The sequence below is a fragment of the Bicyclus anynana genome, chromosome 5 (genome assembly GCF_947172395.1).
Source record: "Bicyclus anynana chromosome 5, ilBicAnyn1.1, whole genome shotgun sequence".
Taxonomy (NCBI): Eukaryota; Metazoa; Arthropoda; class Insecta; order Lepidoptera; family Nymphalidae; genus Bicyclus; species Bicyclus anynana.
The window spans coordinates 1,239,454-1,256,551 of NC_069087.1; the positions used below are offsets into that span (position 1 = coordinate 1,239,454).

Genomic DNA, 17,098 nt, shown 5'->3' on the forward strand with positions numbered 1-17,098 from the left:
CACTCAGTGGGCGATGGAGCGAGCTAAGCTTGGAGTTTATCTGTATGATAGAATCAGAAATAAGGATATCTGCAGAAGAACCAAAGTCACCGACAGAACTCAGAAATTTAAGTGGCAATTGGCGGGGCACATAGTTCGAAGAGCCGATGGACGTCGGAGTCCCAAAGTGCTGGATTGGCGACCCCGAACCGGAAAGCGCAGTGTAGGTCGACCCCCCCACTAGATGGACCGAGGACTACTGGATGCTGGTGACCCGAGACCGTGATATTTGGAAGTCTATACAAGACGCCTATGTCCAGCAGTGGACGCCCATTAGCTGATAATGATGATGATGATGATGCTAACTTAGCGAGATAATAATATGCTCGCCTAGAACTGAGTTTATATTTTACAAAATAGTTCATCATTATCAACCCATATTCGGCTCACTGCTGAGCTCGAGTCTTCTCTCAGAATGAGAGGGGTTAGGCCAATAGTCCACCACGCTGGCCCAATGCGGATTGGCAGACTTCACGCAGAGAATTAAAAAAATTATCTGATGTGCAGGTTTCCTCACGATGTTTTCCTTCACCGTTTGAGAAACGTGATATTTAATTTCTTAAAATGCACACAACTGAAAAGTTGGAGTTGCATGCCCCGGGCCGGATTCGAACCTACGCCCTCCGGAGTCGGAGGCAAAGGTCATATCCACTGGGCTATCACGTCTCTACAAAACAGTTATCTACATCAAATACCAATTATCTTCAACGAAACAAACTATTACAGTGGCAGTATAAAACGCCCAAATCGACGCAATAAATTTTTCGATTTTTCGCTCATACATGATCCAAGCCTCGCCCTTTCTAAATTAAACAAGGTGGCAAGAAAATTCAATCCAATCTAAACTTCCTTCAATCCAATTTGAATCCCTCCCATCTCGAATCCCCCCTCTTTATCCGTAGGAGGAGCATCGAAGCAATTTATTTCGAACCCGTCGTCTATACGTCACTGTGAAGATGTTTAGAGTTTTGTAAAACTAACTCCTTTGGGCTAAACGTCGTGTCTGCGTGTATTTGAATCGTATCTAGATTTCTGAGAAAATAAACTCTATTGTTGTGAGCTTAACTTTCCGTGTACGATGTATGGATACCTTCTAAGATGAATACACTCCAAACATAAATAATCTGGTATTTATATTTGACTAGCTGACGCCGCGCGGTTTCACCCGCGTGGTTTCCGTTTCTGTAGGAATATGGGGATAATATATAGCCTATAGCCTTTCTCAATTAATGAGCTATCTAATACTGAAAGAATTTTTTAAATCGGACCAGTAGTTCATGAGATTAGCGCGTTCAATCAAACAATCAAACAAACTCTTCAGCTTTATAATCGGAGGGTGTCAAAGTTCGAATCCGGTCCGGGGCATGCAACTCCAATTTTTCAGTTATTTGTATTTTAAGAAATTAAATATCACGTGTCTCAAACGGTGAAGAAAAAACATCGTGAGGAAACCTGCATACCTGAAAACTTTCTTAATTCTCTGCGTGTGAGAAGTCTGCCAATCCGCATTTGGTCAGCGTGGTTGATTATTGGCCTTACCCATCTTACCGACTCGTAAATCTATGGCCTTACTCCTCTGATTCTTAGAGGAGACTCGAGCTCAGTAGTGAGCCGAATATGGGTTGTTAATGATGATACCTGTCACATTTTATTACAGTCTGAGATCCGTATTCAAAACGACCTCCACCCATCTGTTTAATCGATGAAAAGTGTTTTATATCAAATTTAGTACGTTAAAAAATACATTGCGAAAAAGTTGCCTTAAAAACTGCTGGCCAAACTATCATTAATAATGGTTAATAATATCCATCCATCTGTCCATTAAACAGACGGGTGAAGGTCGTGTTTAATTCGAATCTTCAACTAAAGCAAGCAAGTAGGCAAGTACGATAGATGGAGCTGTTATCTGCCTAGTTGCTTCAATGGTTAATGTTATGGGATGGCGTAATTATGGTGGCAATGAATAATAACGAGGATGCCAAATTAGGTCAACTTAGCCCCTGGCTTCAATCGAGGAAGGGGAGAATGATGATTGAGTAAAAGGACATACTTTTATCAATATTGTCAAAGAATTATGTCCCAAATATTTTTTCAAACAAATGTGACAGTTATAATAGTAATTTTATGGAGACTACATTGTTTTCTTTAGTTTTGCACTATTGTAAAATGACAGTGTTAATTAGGACATTCGTCTACAGATCGCAAGATTTGGGTCAGGCTATACGATGTTTATTATTTTCCCCTTAAATAATAAATTTTCAAAAAAAGACCCGAGTTTGAAAACTCGATGGTGTTTCATCGCCATTCCTTGGAAAGCACAATAAATGGATAGATTAAACTAAACCTAGCTTCGATGTATTGGAACCACAAGCAAAGGAAGTTATTAGAAAAAAATCAACGCAGACAATTACGAGGACTTGCACTAGTAATTATGAATTAGAATGCCAAGATATTCGTCTGTATGTAGTGCGAATCAGAAATCAATACTTATACGTTTTCAAATGAGAAAACTAAGAGTAAAAGTTAAAATCCATCGAAAAGCGGGTTCGAAAGTTACAACATACCCTAAATTCCACAGAGATATGTGAACACGGAGAGCCGGTGAGCGTTAGATTGTTCGTATCTTTACGACGTCCCTACTAAGTTATCTCGTACGTTTGCATAGCTCGCAGTTTCTCATTCCTCGGCGTCTCACACTCGGCCCGGACTGTTAATCCCTTGCCGGGAAATTCATACGGAAATTGAGCTTAGTTGCTGGATAGTGTAGTGCTTGGTTTTCGCGTTGACGTAAGGGATTTTCGTCACATTTTCACCTCATTATGCATGTATTTCTTTTTTCTTTATTTTGTTTTGGTTTACGTATCCCTCTCATTCTGAGAGGAGACTCGAGCTCAGCAGTGAGCCGTATATGGGTTGATAACGAACGCTCGTTTCAGGTGTGGGAGTATTTTCTATTAATTTTTATTAACTCTCACACAAAGGGGAACATTGTAAATATCGACAAGCAACCGAAAACTGTTCTAACATAAGCGTCGGGAAAATAATGGAGTTCTAAATTGTTGGAGCGGGTCATGACAGCTCTTTAGCGCCGCGCCGCTCACTACATTTTTGTTATGAAATGAAATTAAAGTACACTAACATGTAGCTACATGGTAGAGGATCCCAATATATGACGAACTTAATCGAGCTGGCAATTGGATAAAAAGATTTTAAATATTATCATTCATCATCATTATTGTCACCCGATGGACATCCACTGCTGGATATAGGCCTCATGCACGGACTTCCAAACAAAACGGTCTCGAGCCGCCAGCATCCAGCGGCTCCCTGCAACCCGCTTGATGTCTTCGGTACACCTAGTGGGGGGTCGACCAACACTGCGCTTTCCGGTGCGGGGTTGTCGTTAAATATTATATATTATGTCATTAAATATATGTATATCCAATGAGTTTTCTAAAAAAATTCAGTCCAGCTGGCCTATTTTTTTTGGTTTTTATTATCAACCTATTAAAATAAACACCAAATCAGTTGACATTGAAAATTTAACTACTGTGTGCTATCTACCAGTAAGCACCGGATAACATTTTTACATAAAATCTCAATTTTGTATATGTCAACTAGCGGTTAATAATAGTGAATAAGCCTGTTGTCATTTTTAAATTTTTATTGGTTTGATTAATAGACATATAGTACCATCCCTTATTTTCGTTATTCGCTGATAAAGATTTCCGTTGGTGGAAGTAATATTTGAAATCAGTCCAGTTGTTTAGAAGCCTATTCTTAACAAATAAAGAAAAAAATATCAAATATTAGTTTACTCGTAGATAAAATCTTATTGAACTCGATCTGCGTATTGAACTTCAGATTCTAAAACAAGGCATCAAAGGAGTTGGCTTACGTCTTCCTCTTTTTCCATTACATTGTTTCAATTTAATTTTCTTAAAACAAAGCCCTTTACAAAAATTAATTACGCAATCCAAATACAACATTAAGATCGTCTACAAATAATTAATCTTGAAAAAATCCTCGTCAGCGAATAATAGCGTTTTAATCCAAGAGTTAATGCATAAAGGCGTTTTCATAATGATATAATTCCGCCGTGCGATTTGCTTGAAGTTGTATGACTCATACAACCTAATCAATTATTATATGTTAATAATAGCGAATAGGTAAACACATTTATAGTATCTAAAACCTTGCGTGATCTAAGATCTTTGAAAAGAGCTTTATATCTACTACGCTTTAAAATATCACATTATTTCATTGACTTTGTCTTGATGACAGTGATGAAGCTAAAATGCTTAGCTTATTAAGCTTTTGCATATTCGAGTAATATCTAGAGTACTTAACAATGTTTACTACGACGACAGTTCCGTTGTGATTTGTTATGAGTTGGGACATGACGAAGACCCGGGCCTAATGATGAATTTCAAATTAGGTTATTTGTGTAATTACACTCGTATACTATGATAATGCTTCTGCCAATTACTTAATTTAACTGTGACTTGTTAAATTTGATCCTGACAAATCACTATTCTATCTATATCTCCATTCCAAATTAATTCTGCAGTTGGGTTGTGTAGGTATATCAAACACACGCATATGCTTACACACGCATACGCTTACACACGCATACGCTTACTCACGCATACACTAACACACACACATAGCTATATAAAATCTGACCTTTAAAATATTAGTGTGATGTTAACATTACTGTAGCAGTGTGCTTGTTAAGACTACTGAGCTAAGCTCGATGGGATTATCTTGTTTATGAGTTTGTCGAGTTTTTCGGTTACATAATCAACATTGAACAATAAAACGTCAGGATGTATTTGTAAATGAGGTCTAAGGTTTATTCCCATGCATAATGTTAATAGTGCAAGCTATATATAACTTTGTAAAATGTGTAATCCTGCATGACGATCCGAAGTACGCCATCAATTTTAATGTCAAACCGCACGTCAAAAGCCACCAGTGTGAACACCCGCTACAGGATTTTCATTAAGAGCGTTTTCATATTTATTCGCGCTGAGTTTGCGTAACCTCAAATTAATTTCTTTAAGACAAAAACATCGGGTGAATGATCACAAAAACATTGGAGCAGAGAAAAGGCCTCGTCAAAACCTCGGCTCCATTTTGTACAGCGGGATTTATCCTTGTCTGTGGCAATAATATTATTCCTTTTTTGAAAAAATACGCCATGTAAAAATGTTTCAACAATTTTGTTTCGTGGCCCCAGATATACTTTTCTTAATAGTTTTCTTTCTTTGTTATACCTTCAAAGAAATGAATATACCTAGTAGAGGGAACCTTCTTGCCTTTTGTATTGTGTTTTTGTAGAGGTATAAATTATATGAGAAACTACAAAATGCTACTGCTGAATGCCTCGTTAGATCGGTGGGCAGACTATACGGTGTCGTATCATGCGGTCTTAGGTTCGAGTCATGGAACGGGCAATAAAATATTGAGTATACTTTTTTAATAATTTTTCATAAGCAACCCGGAGATATAATGATGCCTCGGAGAATACGATAATCTGTCAGTCCTGGGACCTTAGCCATGTCTTAAAATGCGAGCATATTTTCGCGAAAACTCACTTCAGGCTAAGTTACATGTATCTCGAATGCAAGGTCTCGTTTTACTATATATCTTTTATAACTATAAAAATAGTTCTCCAACTCCACTACATACAAACACAAAGAAGGATATAAGCTATCTTTCACCAAAAAATAGTACCTAGTTGTTCCGAGTAATACAAAAATATTTATGCCTTAAAATTTTAAAAATAAATTATTAATTAAAAATAAATAAAACGAGTTTTTTTGAAGAATATTTTCCAAATTGTAGATACTTTTTTTTAAATCTGGCCAATATTCCAATTCCCCTCCAACTAGCAGGAATAATACAGTGTGTATTAGCAGTGGTTACGACAATAATCCAAAGGGGTGATCTAACCACCAGCCAGTACCCCTCGGTGATGATTCCGGCCGCTTTAGCATTGAGCGATTGAAGCTATAAGTAAATTAAATAGAGCCAATGCAAATGCATTGGCACATTTTTTTTTGCAATCTGTATAACAGATAATAAGCGCAATGGAGACGGAATGGAAGCAAATCAATTTGTATTTCATCGTCCCCAGTCTCCACGAGGAGCGGCAGGCCAGTGTCACGTTTTTCATTAGCATCCCGTTTGTTTGCAATCAGCCGCCTGGACTGAATTCATGAAATTAATGAGCGCAAGTGCACTTAATTAAGCCTCAATAACTCTACAGTTGAGAGATACGACTGATGGTCATGGGTTCGAACCCTGCTGAAATATCGTTGTATTCTGACCCCGCATTGAATCAGCGTGGTGGTTCTTAACTCCATATTCCCTTTCCTATATGGTTAAAAGCACTAAGGGCCGTTCTAATTGGCTGATATGAATATTGATATGTCCCGCTCCTATTGTAGCGTAGTGTTATAAAGACTTACTTGTCTTTCTCGATAAATGTATCTATCCGACACAAAAATTGATATGGTCACTATAAGATGTTATTTTTTTTGTATGATGATGAATAACAACATTTATATTACATTACATTATCTATAACACAAAATTAATATTTTTTAAATCGGCTCAGTGTAGTTCATAAGATTAATGAGTTATGTAAGTATTAATTAATTATGAAACACGGCTAAAACTCACATGATATAAGTTAGTGAGTAACAATTAATACTTGAGATTTATAATATTAGTAGATGTTTATAATAACCGCTGATCTCATACCCCAGTGCGTTAGGACTCTTACAGAATTGGACGATGGTTTTGCAGTCTTTTTGTTATACGTCAAAAGAAACGACCAAGCCAGATTGCTTACAAGGCATTCGAAGGTTTCATTCCCCGTCTTCGAAGACATAAAAGAAGACATTTTTTCATTTCTTGGGCTTGAAAAATGGTCGCAAATTTCCTGATTTTTTCAACTTTGAAATTGAAGAACTGTGTTTCTGTATTATTCTAAATAAAAAAGCAAACGTATATATTTTCCTAAACAAATATATCTTTGCTTTTTTTTTTATTGAGAAAGAATAGGTTTATAATTATATAATATATTATATAATTATAAACCTTCCAACTATTTGTTGTCATATTTATGATATTAAAATTACGAAAGACTACGAGTGACAGAAATAGTACAAAAAACAGGGAGAGATATTTAAATCAAGCTTGTTGTTTAATTTAAATATTTTCTATTTGTGTACAAATAAATATTCATCTCAATGGAATCTTTAGTCTATATATTCACTCCTCTAACAGAGATGTCTTTTATAACGGAGAAACTTTTGAATAGAAAATGAGAATGATATTTTAAAGTAAAAAATTGTTCATCGAAATTCTTTATATCAGCATTTCTATTGCCTATATTAGGGGTTATTCGATTAATAGCTACAATTTCGATAACGTTCTCTAATATCTCATTTACACTATTCCAGTAGCTCTATTTTTCTTACAATAAACATCGCTAAAACAATATTCAGGGATACAACACTAGGTACAGGATCATTATACTTACAGTTCAGAAAAAAAGATGAAAGTTAGTTTTGAGTTTTTAAGTTTTATGTTTTGAAATAAGTCAGCTTACTATCAATATCCTGTTGGTTTGTTCTGATCATGTAAGATATTGTTTTCTTAGGCAATAGTTTGTTACTAAAGTAAGCGAGGGGTTCTGATTTGTCTACTAACAAGTTACCAACAAAAATACTGGTTTGGACAATATAAGGCTTCTACGCATTAAATTTTCTACTTCTTTTTGTACTTTCTTTTTACGTGGCCCAAATTTAGCCCAAAACACTGACAAATATTTATTTACCTATTGTTGTTTATTGTGGCTTTCTTTTGGTAAAAGAATTTAAAAATCGGTTTGGTAGCTGTAGAGATTATTACCTTACCTTAGAAACGTTACCTTTTTGTAATATTAGTATAGATAATATATCAATAAAAAAATGTCGTATTTCAATGGCTCTTTACCATTAAGAATAACCAATCACCAACTACCATGAAACCAATAACATAGCGATAAAACATACATTGCAAATAAAATAACTAAAATCTTCAAAATTTGCAATTCTCAACACTGAAAATCCAACGAGTAATTTAGTACAGTAACAGTTTACAACTCAGCTGTAAACAGTTTAATTATCTATTAATGGAATAGATAAGTGTAAAGATATTGTAATTTTAAGAGAAGAATAAATAAACTAAACCAACTGGAACAATGTGAACAGGCCGTTATGTTCTCGATAGAGTTTTGAGAGGGTAAAATTTAATTACTTTTTTTATCAGCAGAAGAAAAATGGTCCCAATTTTATCGAATGTATTGTAAATTTCTCTCTTTTGAAAACGAATTAGGTTTTTGTTGTTTGCGCCTCGTTGCCTACTTGTTGGGGATAAATTTCGTTCTGTCATCATTTTTTAATATTAAAGAACATCAAAATTACAATGTCTTTGAAGGGTACTTTTTGGCTTATTAATTTCTGTATAAATTGTATTTTCCTTTTCGGTTACTTTTAAAGGATAACAATGCTGATTGTAATTATATTAGTATCGTAAAAAGTATAAATAAATAGTAGGAGATAATAAAAATTGTGATGAATAACTGATACTGAAATTCGTATTTGTTTTTCTTAAAAGCTCGACTTATGTTTTTTTACTACTGCAGATAATAAACTAATCAAAAAGTATAATTTACTCTTTGGAAGAGAGTTATATAAAAAACTATTAGTATGACTTATGTATATTCTATATCGAAACTCAAATTTTAGCCCAGGGACCTATAAAGGAAAGAGTCCCTGTTATAGCAGGCGTCCACAGATCCGCATCGTACGTATCGGATGCATCGCATCAAACGAATTTTTTACGGTAGATAAAATCCGTTCCATGCGATCCGTACGAAAACTCAAAACTTACTTTCATCTTCTTTTCTGAATTGTATTTACGATGATTCTGTACCTAGTGTTGTATCTCTGAATAAAGTTTAGCGACGTTTATTGTAACAAAAATAGAGATACTGGAATAATGTAAACAAGATGTAAAAAGAACGTTATCGAAATTGTAGCTATTATTCGAGGAACCTTTAATATAAGAAGCGGCAGTAATAGAAATGCCTATATAAAGATTTTTTATTTTAAAATATCTTTCTTATTTTCTATTCAAAATATGCGGATCAGTGGACGCACTTGTATAACTTTTTATACAAAAAATACTAAAATCCGCTTGATGCGATACGTTCGACACGTACGAATTGGATCTGTGGACGCCCGCCATAAAGAATCAAACCGTTAAATCAAACGCGTTTGTTAACAATTTGATCATCGGCTGCTTTGTTTAAAGCCTTTGACATTGCTTGATACAAAAGTCAAGTACGACAAGCAAGTTTGTCAACATATTAGATCTTTACTAAGTTGATTTAGCCGTGATAGCCCAGTGGATATGACCTCGGCCTCCGATTCCGGAGTGTGTGTTCGAATTCGGTCCGGGGCATGCACCTCCAACTTTTCAGTTGTGTGCATTTTAAGAAATTAAATATCACGTGTCTCTAACGATGACGGAAAACATCGTGAGGAAACCTGCAGACCATAAAATTTTCTTAATTCTCTGCGTGTGTGAAATCTGCCAATCCGCATTGGGCTAGCGTGGTGGACTATTGGCCTAACCCCTCTCATTCTAAGAGGAGACTCGAGCTCAGCAGCGAGCCCTATATGGCCAGCCGAATATGGGTTGATAATGATGAAGTTGATTTGTAATAAGCGATTCCACACGTCTGGACTTTTGAGGGCTTGTTGAAGTTCGGCAACCGTGTGAACGCGACATTAAAGCTTGATATTGTCTAATTTTTCAGGAGATCGAGCACTGCTACTACCACGGCACAGTGAAGGACTACCCGGGCGCGTCAGCCGCCTTCCACACATGCAACGGAGTGTCGGGCGTCATCCACATCGGCAACGAGACCTTCGTCATTCATCCCTTCTACGGCGGCGATCTATCGGTCAGTCACTTTATCTTACTCTCATTTTAATTAATCAAAGGTCATTGAAAGGTATGTTCAAAGTCAAAGTTAACCCTAAAACTGACGCGTCTTTTCTGCCAACGTCTGCACGCTGCGGTATTTTGCCGCTTCTTTTGATTGACCATTTTAAGTAGGAATACAGCAATTTTATTAATTTATTTTCTCGGGATTTAAATAAGTAAGATAAGATAAATTTTATTAGATAAAATAATTACAACACAAGAAGTATATAAAACAAACGAAAAATCTGTATAACATATTACATTGTGTATCAGAAACATTCAATCGATAATACAGCTTTTGTGTGACACTGTGTTGCATTTATATTGATATATTTATCATTAATAAATAATGATAATTTAGTATATTTATTGAAATCTCTTTTACTCGATTTTGGAAAGGTGACACTTTCATTGACTTTTCTTAACTTAACCCACATTTTCCTTTTCAAAAACAATTTGTAGTTTTCCGCATCTAAAAATAAATAAAAATTTGTTAATTAACACAACTTATCCATGTTTTAACGTCAATACGCTACAATTATTAATTGCTTATATAACAGAAATTGACATTAATTGAAATCTAAATTAATATGTCTAATTTAATTTAGCCCCTCTCGCGCAAATTGCGGCATTCCGTGTAATTAAACCGCGGCTAATTAATTACTATTCCCAATAATAATAACGAGAAATGTGTTTCATACAGTTTCAATATTGGTGATCGTTTGGAAGTTAGAACGCCAACTTAGCCTCGCCACTAGGAGGGCGACGCGAATTATGTGGCCAGTCGATGTTTTATAGAAATGCGTTAGTCACATGGGATTTGGTAGTTGGGTAGATGATTAATATATACAAATGAAAGATGTTTGGTAATCAAATATCTAGTTTTCTGATTAGACGAAAAATCAAAATACTTAGTAAACATAACCGCTCTAATTAACAAATATATTTGTAATTTTGTTTGAACGCTCATACAAATCTAATGATTTTATGACTCTATGACGTCACCGTTTTACCGGGTGGGGCGTTTTTTGCAAGCGCATATAGAAAATCTCAAATTTATTTTGCAAAAATAAAATCCATATTTACAACATATTTATTTCAATGCAATATAAATATTCTTGTTTAGTTATCATAATCAACACAGTGTATAATTTATCGTTACAACTTAAAAAAAAATCGGTTGCATGAAAGATCGTCAATGCTCGTCAGAAACCATGTTGATAGTTGATATTTGGTTGTAAGAATAATATAAAATTGAAAATTTTGAAAGGTCATTGTAACGGACGAAACAAAAACACAGAAATATTCGGTGAAAATGAGCTATTCGGGACGTATATCGGTACAAGGGATGTAGACAGTTGGATAATTCGTAACGAACTGGGTGTATTCAAAAATCTGTCAAAACTGACAGTTGCCCTTGAACGTTATACGTTCCGTTGTTTGCTCGGCCCGTTTATTTTATTAAATACATACAATAAGGTCGGGATTTTCTTTATAAATATAATAATAATTTGCGTCGCTAACAGTCATGAAATTATTAGTTACATACATTCACGCTACATTCGGTTATTCTTCCCCACACCCCAGAACCTTTTAATAGATTTTCATCTAACATGACGTCTAAGCACACTCGCACATAAATCACCTTTCATACAAAACAAACTTAATTGAAATCGCTTCATCCGTTCGAGCTATGGTACCACAGACAGACATACAGACAGACACGTCACACTTATAACACTCCTCTTTTTACATCAGGGGTTAAAAAGACCACATTGCAATTCAGAACATTCGAACCACCAATCTAACATTCTTTTATTACAAAAAAGAAGCATTAAAAAACCCCGACAAAATTTAACCCTGCCACTGGAGGGCAGTTAAATATTATTTATACGTACGCCACCTAACCCGTTTACTGCGCCTTCGGAGTCGCGATCGCGCCGTAAATTCCGTTTATACGTATACTTATTTATGTGCCGCACTGACGCGCTAACAGTGCACTAATTAAGTTGCTTGTCGTAAATCGTGTTTTTGACCACTTAAAACCCCTTCAAGTACAGGACAAGAGAAATTATTAGACATAATAACAGTTTCATCCGTAATTAATAATTTAACTAGCACAGTTATTATATTATATTGATGAGAAGTAAAGAATCTATGATGAGCTTGTCTCTTTGTATTGAAGCTTCTTTATAAGCATATTTGGGATAAAGACAAAGTCACATAAAAAGTGAATCGACACAAAACAGTCCAACGGAAACGGAAATCTCTTCTTATTTAAGTGACGGAGAAAGAGTGTCAGAGAAATACAGGAAAAAGGCAAGCAAAGAAGTTCTCAGGCCGGAGTTGGGAAGTTGGTATAGTAAATCCCACGTAGGATTAATATGACATAAACATTAAAACAAAATCAAACATTTTCACCTTATCCCGCCAACAGCTGTAACCGAAGCACTGTGGTGGTTTTAACTCTGTATTACCTCCCCTATGGCTTGCCTTGCCCAGTTAAGGTAAAAATTTAATGTAAACTAATAATGATGATTATGACAAACTATAGTTAAAATTTATAACCATAAACTTATAAGTAATTTTTGACCCAGTGGTCCTACACTTTGATAAATAGAAACTTTTTACGAGGCGCTTCTCCATCGAGGCGTGGTACAACGTTGTTTCCGCCGACGACCTCTTAAATTTCGTTTACGCGGATGACTTGCTAATTTTCGGTCAACCTTGTTTTTTGCACCGTTCCCATAAATTGCGAAATTAAGCTTGAAAATAATTATGAATGGAGTAAAAAACCGTATTGTGGGCCCACCTATATTTTTCATAATAATTTAGGTACTTACTTTGGAGATAAAGTGAGGCACTTAATGTGTTTTTACCTGACTTTTGCTCTCAGTTGAAGAATGGTCTTAAATATGTTTTTTCTGTATTCAATGCCAAACAAGCCCTTGGCTGAGAACTCACCGTAAGTGACTTTGTAGTTGTTAAGGTTATAGAGGACTTGCTTGTTTTAAATGGGCTTACAATTATGGTGATGATTTTAGACAACACTCACTTAACATCTGTATATTTAATAAACAAAACACTAAGTAGCTGTGGCCTTCATAAAAAGGCTCAAAGTCACTCAGCGGTTGAAGGTGCTATGCTTGGAGTATCTCTGCGTGATCGACTCAGAAATGAGGAGATCCGCAGAATAACCAAGGTCACTGACATAGCTCAGCGAGTCACGAAGCTGAAGTGGCAATGGGTACATAGTTTACAGAGCCGATGGACGTTGGGGTCCCAAGGTGCTGGACTGACAACCCACTAGATGTAGCCACTGGATGCTGGCAGCTCGAGACCGTTTTGTTTAGAAGTCCACGCAAGACGCCTATATCCAACAGTGGACGTCCATCGGCTGATATTGATGATGATGATAAAAACAGTATACCGTAAAGACCGCTTTAATGTACCTACTGATAACATTATTAAACCCCAAAATCCACCACCACATTACCTATTAAGCGAGACTATCAAATATCAATTATACAAAATATGGCCGCTAATAAATAGACGTTAATATAATTACAAAGTGGCTACCGAATATTGCGCCCTCATTTAATTATCCGCCGTACGGTGTCAATATCGTGATGAGCTGATGATTCATTGCGGAAATTATATCATTCTAATTATAATATGATTATACGATTATAGTTGTAACTGGCTCGTTACTCCCGTGATTAGCATAAGCGGCTTCGATTTGAGATCGAGAATTTCTTTCTGGTCATTATGAATGTTATTTAAACGGGTACATACCACGATAAAACGACGAGATTTTTATTGTCGATATTTCGACCCAGTTGCATGGATCGTGGTCACGACGGGACTGAAGTTGCGAGATGAGAAGTGAAGTCAGCTGTTAGGGGCAAAATCGATCTACCCTCTTTCTTGTTCTTTTTCTTTTTTCAACGACCTCGCGTTTTTGGCTGTTTAGGCAAACCACACTCACGACATCGCTTTTGTTATTATGCGTATCGCGGCGCCCTCTTGGTTTGCACAATTCTACCACCGGGTTCCACTCGCTGGCTAGTTTGAAACCATCTTCCCGATTGAAATTTTTGTATTTTCGAATTTCAATGGCTTCTCGAACTACTCGGGGTATATAGTGGCGGTCCGTGGAAATAATGCGTGGATTATGGATCTCAATCCAATGTTTAGTTTCCGGTTGTAGAATGTGATCAGCTGTCGCAGACTTTTGCGGGTCGTTGTTTTTTATCGCTCGTATATGTTCTGTTACACGGGTTGCCTCTTCGTTTGTCCAATATAAGAGCTACCACAGCTGCAGTCGATTTTATACACACCCGGACACTGGTATGGCAAACGATCCTTTGGAGAACGCATCATGTGGGCGATCTTTTGTAAAGGAGTAAACACAGTCTTTATGTTGTATTTTTTCCTTAGGAACGATCCAATTTTATCAATTACCCCTTTAACAAAAGGTAAGTAGGCCATTCTTCTTTCGACTTCCAAAGGTCGTTCTCTCCGTTGATGTGAACTATTTTTTAATACAAGGGCTTATGACCATTTCGACGTAACACCTTGCTTATATGTTCCAGCTCAGCCTGGATGTGAACGTCATCACACAGGTCCTGAGCGCGATTGAAGAGGGTGGTAGCCACTGACGCAAGGTGTCGTGGATGGTGATGCGAAGAGCCATGTAAATATCTGTCCGTGTGTGTCTGCTTCCGGTAAACATTGTGACTAAAACTACCATCTAGTCGGACCTTGACTAGGACATCCAAGAATGGAAGCGACCGATCTTTCTCCATTTCGTATGTGAAGGTCATTTTCCGGTGAATACCATTCACCGGAACCATTATTCATTTTCATTATATTCATTATTCATTACCGGGTAGTTTTAGTAGTAAACACCCGACAGTGGCTGTTAATTTAACATTGTCACCCTAATATCAATCTACGTTGGAGCAGCGTGGTGGGTCTAAGCTTCATATCCCCTCTCCTATAATGAGGGATTATATAAGGAGGGATCCTATAAGGAGGGATCCTATAAGGAGGGATCCTATAAGGAGATATCCTATAAGGATAAATCCTATAAGGAGATATCCTATAAGGAGAGATCCTATAAGGAGGTAGCCTTAATTTCATCGCTGTCTTCTTGGTGCACGTTTTCCGGGTATCAACCTTTTAAGATCAACCTAGGAAACATCTGCAAAGGGGATCCATTTAAAGGGATCCTCTTTGCAGATGCCCGAAATATGCAGTCCTCCTCATGATGATTGTCATGTGGCTACACCGCTACAGTCATAATTGGCTCTTTTTAGAACTTTAACATTCGAGACGAAGTGTTTCCAGGAAATCAGCAGTCGAAATTCTATCTCTAGTCACATTATTATTATGAAGGCGAAGGTTTTTGTGTCAGTGTGTATGTTTGTTACTCCTTCATGCCATAACGACTGAACGGGAATGAGTAAAAGATTGGGTCTCCCTAGTCTAGTTAACAGGAATACTTTGTATCTCAATAAATACATTGTTTCTATGGGATTGGTGAATAACTTCATTTCACATAGGAAGTCATGGGAATGAGCTAGTAACTAATAATGATGTCCGTCTGTCTTCATAGTTTACAGTAGCGACTAGTTATCAGTAGGCGATCACAGTTAAACATCACAATGGCGCTATCAACAAAGGACCGGTACTGCACGGGTTAATCAGAGCCATTGTCTCACTGGCGACACTATCATAACTCCAAAGCTTTGATTTTTTATCACAAAATGAGAAGTATGTCTTTGACGTGTATATCCATGCCTGTCTGTGACATCCAAATGGATAGCAACAGAAAAATCCTTTGAAATTGTTCGACTTAAATAACCGCCGTGTGTGTTGTTTGTGTTAAACCACGGAATGCATGCTGGGAGGCTTCGGCCGTGGCTAGTAACCGGCAAAGACGTATCGCCAAGCAATTCAGCGTTGCGGTACGATGTCGTGTTTATTTACATCCTCCTCCTAACAAGTTAGCCTGCTTCCACGATAGATTGCATCATTACTTACCATCAGGTGAGATTGTAATCAAGGGCTAACTTGTAAAGAATAAAAAAAACATTTCTATACTAATATTATAAAGGAGTAATCTCTGGATCTGGGATTGTGCCGATTTTGAAAATTATTTTACCACTAGAAACCTACGTTATTTGTAAGTGACATAGGCCATATTTTATTACCGTATTCTCGTGGGAATGGGATCTACGCAAGTAAAACTTGGACGTCTGCTAGTTACATAAACAATAATAGTAAAATAGCCTAATTCAAAACCGTTGAGTGGATTATAAGTTTATATAGGGTCATAAATAAATTCGTCTCAATAAAAAAAATTTCTGAACTGATGGCCTAATTTGGACCCATATGTTTTAATTCGTTACATTAACGAATTTCTAACACTGTTTGAGTCATTTCAGCTAAATTACTCTCGGGGTTCGTAGTGATCTCGAAGAATACAATAATATTTTCCTGACTATAATTTTACGTATGTGATGTTATGTTGATTTTTTGTTTAGTTAGATTAGTACTATTTTAACTGGATACTGAATATTATGATACATCAAATGAAAGTTTCCTTAATATGAAGTTTTTCACTATCATTAAGTATTGAAAAATATATTGATGTTACTGTGATAATAATAGACTTCAAACTAAAATAAAAAACATTCAAACGCAAAACAAGAAACCCATTCAAATAATATCTTTTGATCTTCTTCTTCGGCCTCGCCTTTTCCCGTTTATACGGGGTCGGCTTTCCCAATCATGTGGCGCCATTTTGTACGCTCCTTTGCGTCATCAGTGCCTCATGATTGGTATGGTTGTTTTGGCTTATGTTTTACGGTCGGTTGCCACCTGACACCAAGGTCGTAATCTTCCTGGAAGACTTGAACGTTGCCGTTGGCCCTTGCGGGCTCTTCCGCCGCCGCTCTAATGAACGCTCCGACCTGAGCGCCCATCACAACCTAGGACCTCT

The 17,098-nt window shown here is 36.6% G+C and overlaps 1 protein-coding gene across 9 annotated transcripts in view; it reads left to right on the top strand.

The window, feature by feature from the left end:
* LOC112042945 (disintegrin and metalloproteinase domain-containing protein 22) overlaps positions 1-17,098 on the top strand; it is a 422,343-nt gene that overhangs the window by 287,185 nt on the left and 118,060 nt on the right. For all 9 annotated transcript variants that reach the window (XM_052881807.1, XM_052881814.1, XM_052881811.1 and 6 more), the window contains one exon: positions 9,920-10,066. In XM_052881807.1, coding sequence (XP_052737767.1) covers positions 9,920-10,066 — 147 coding nt within the window. The remainder of the gene's footprint in view (positions 1-9,919; positions 10,067-17,098) is intronic.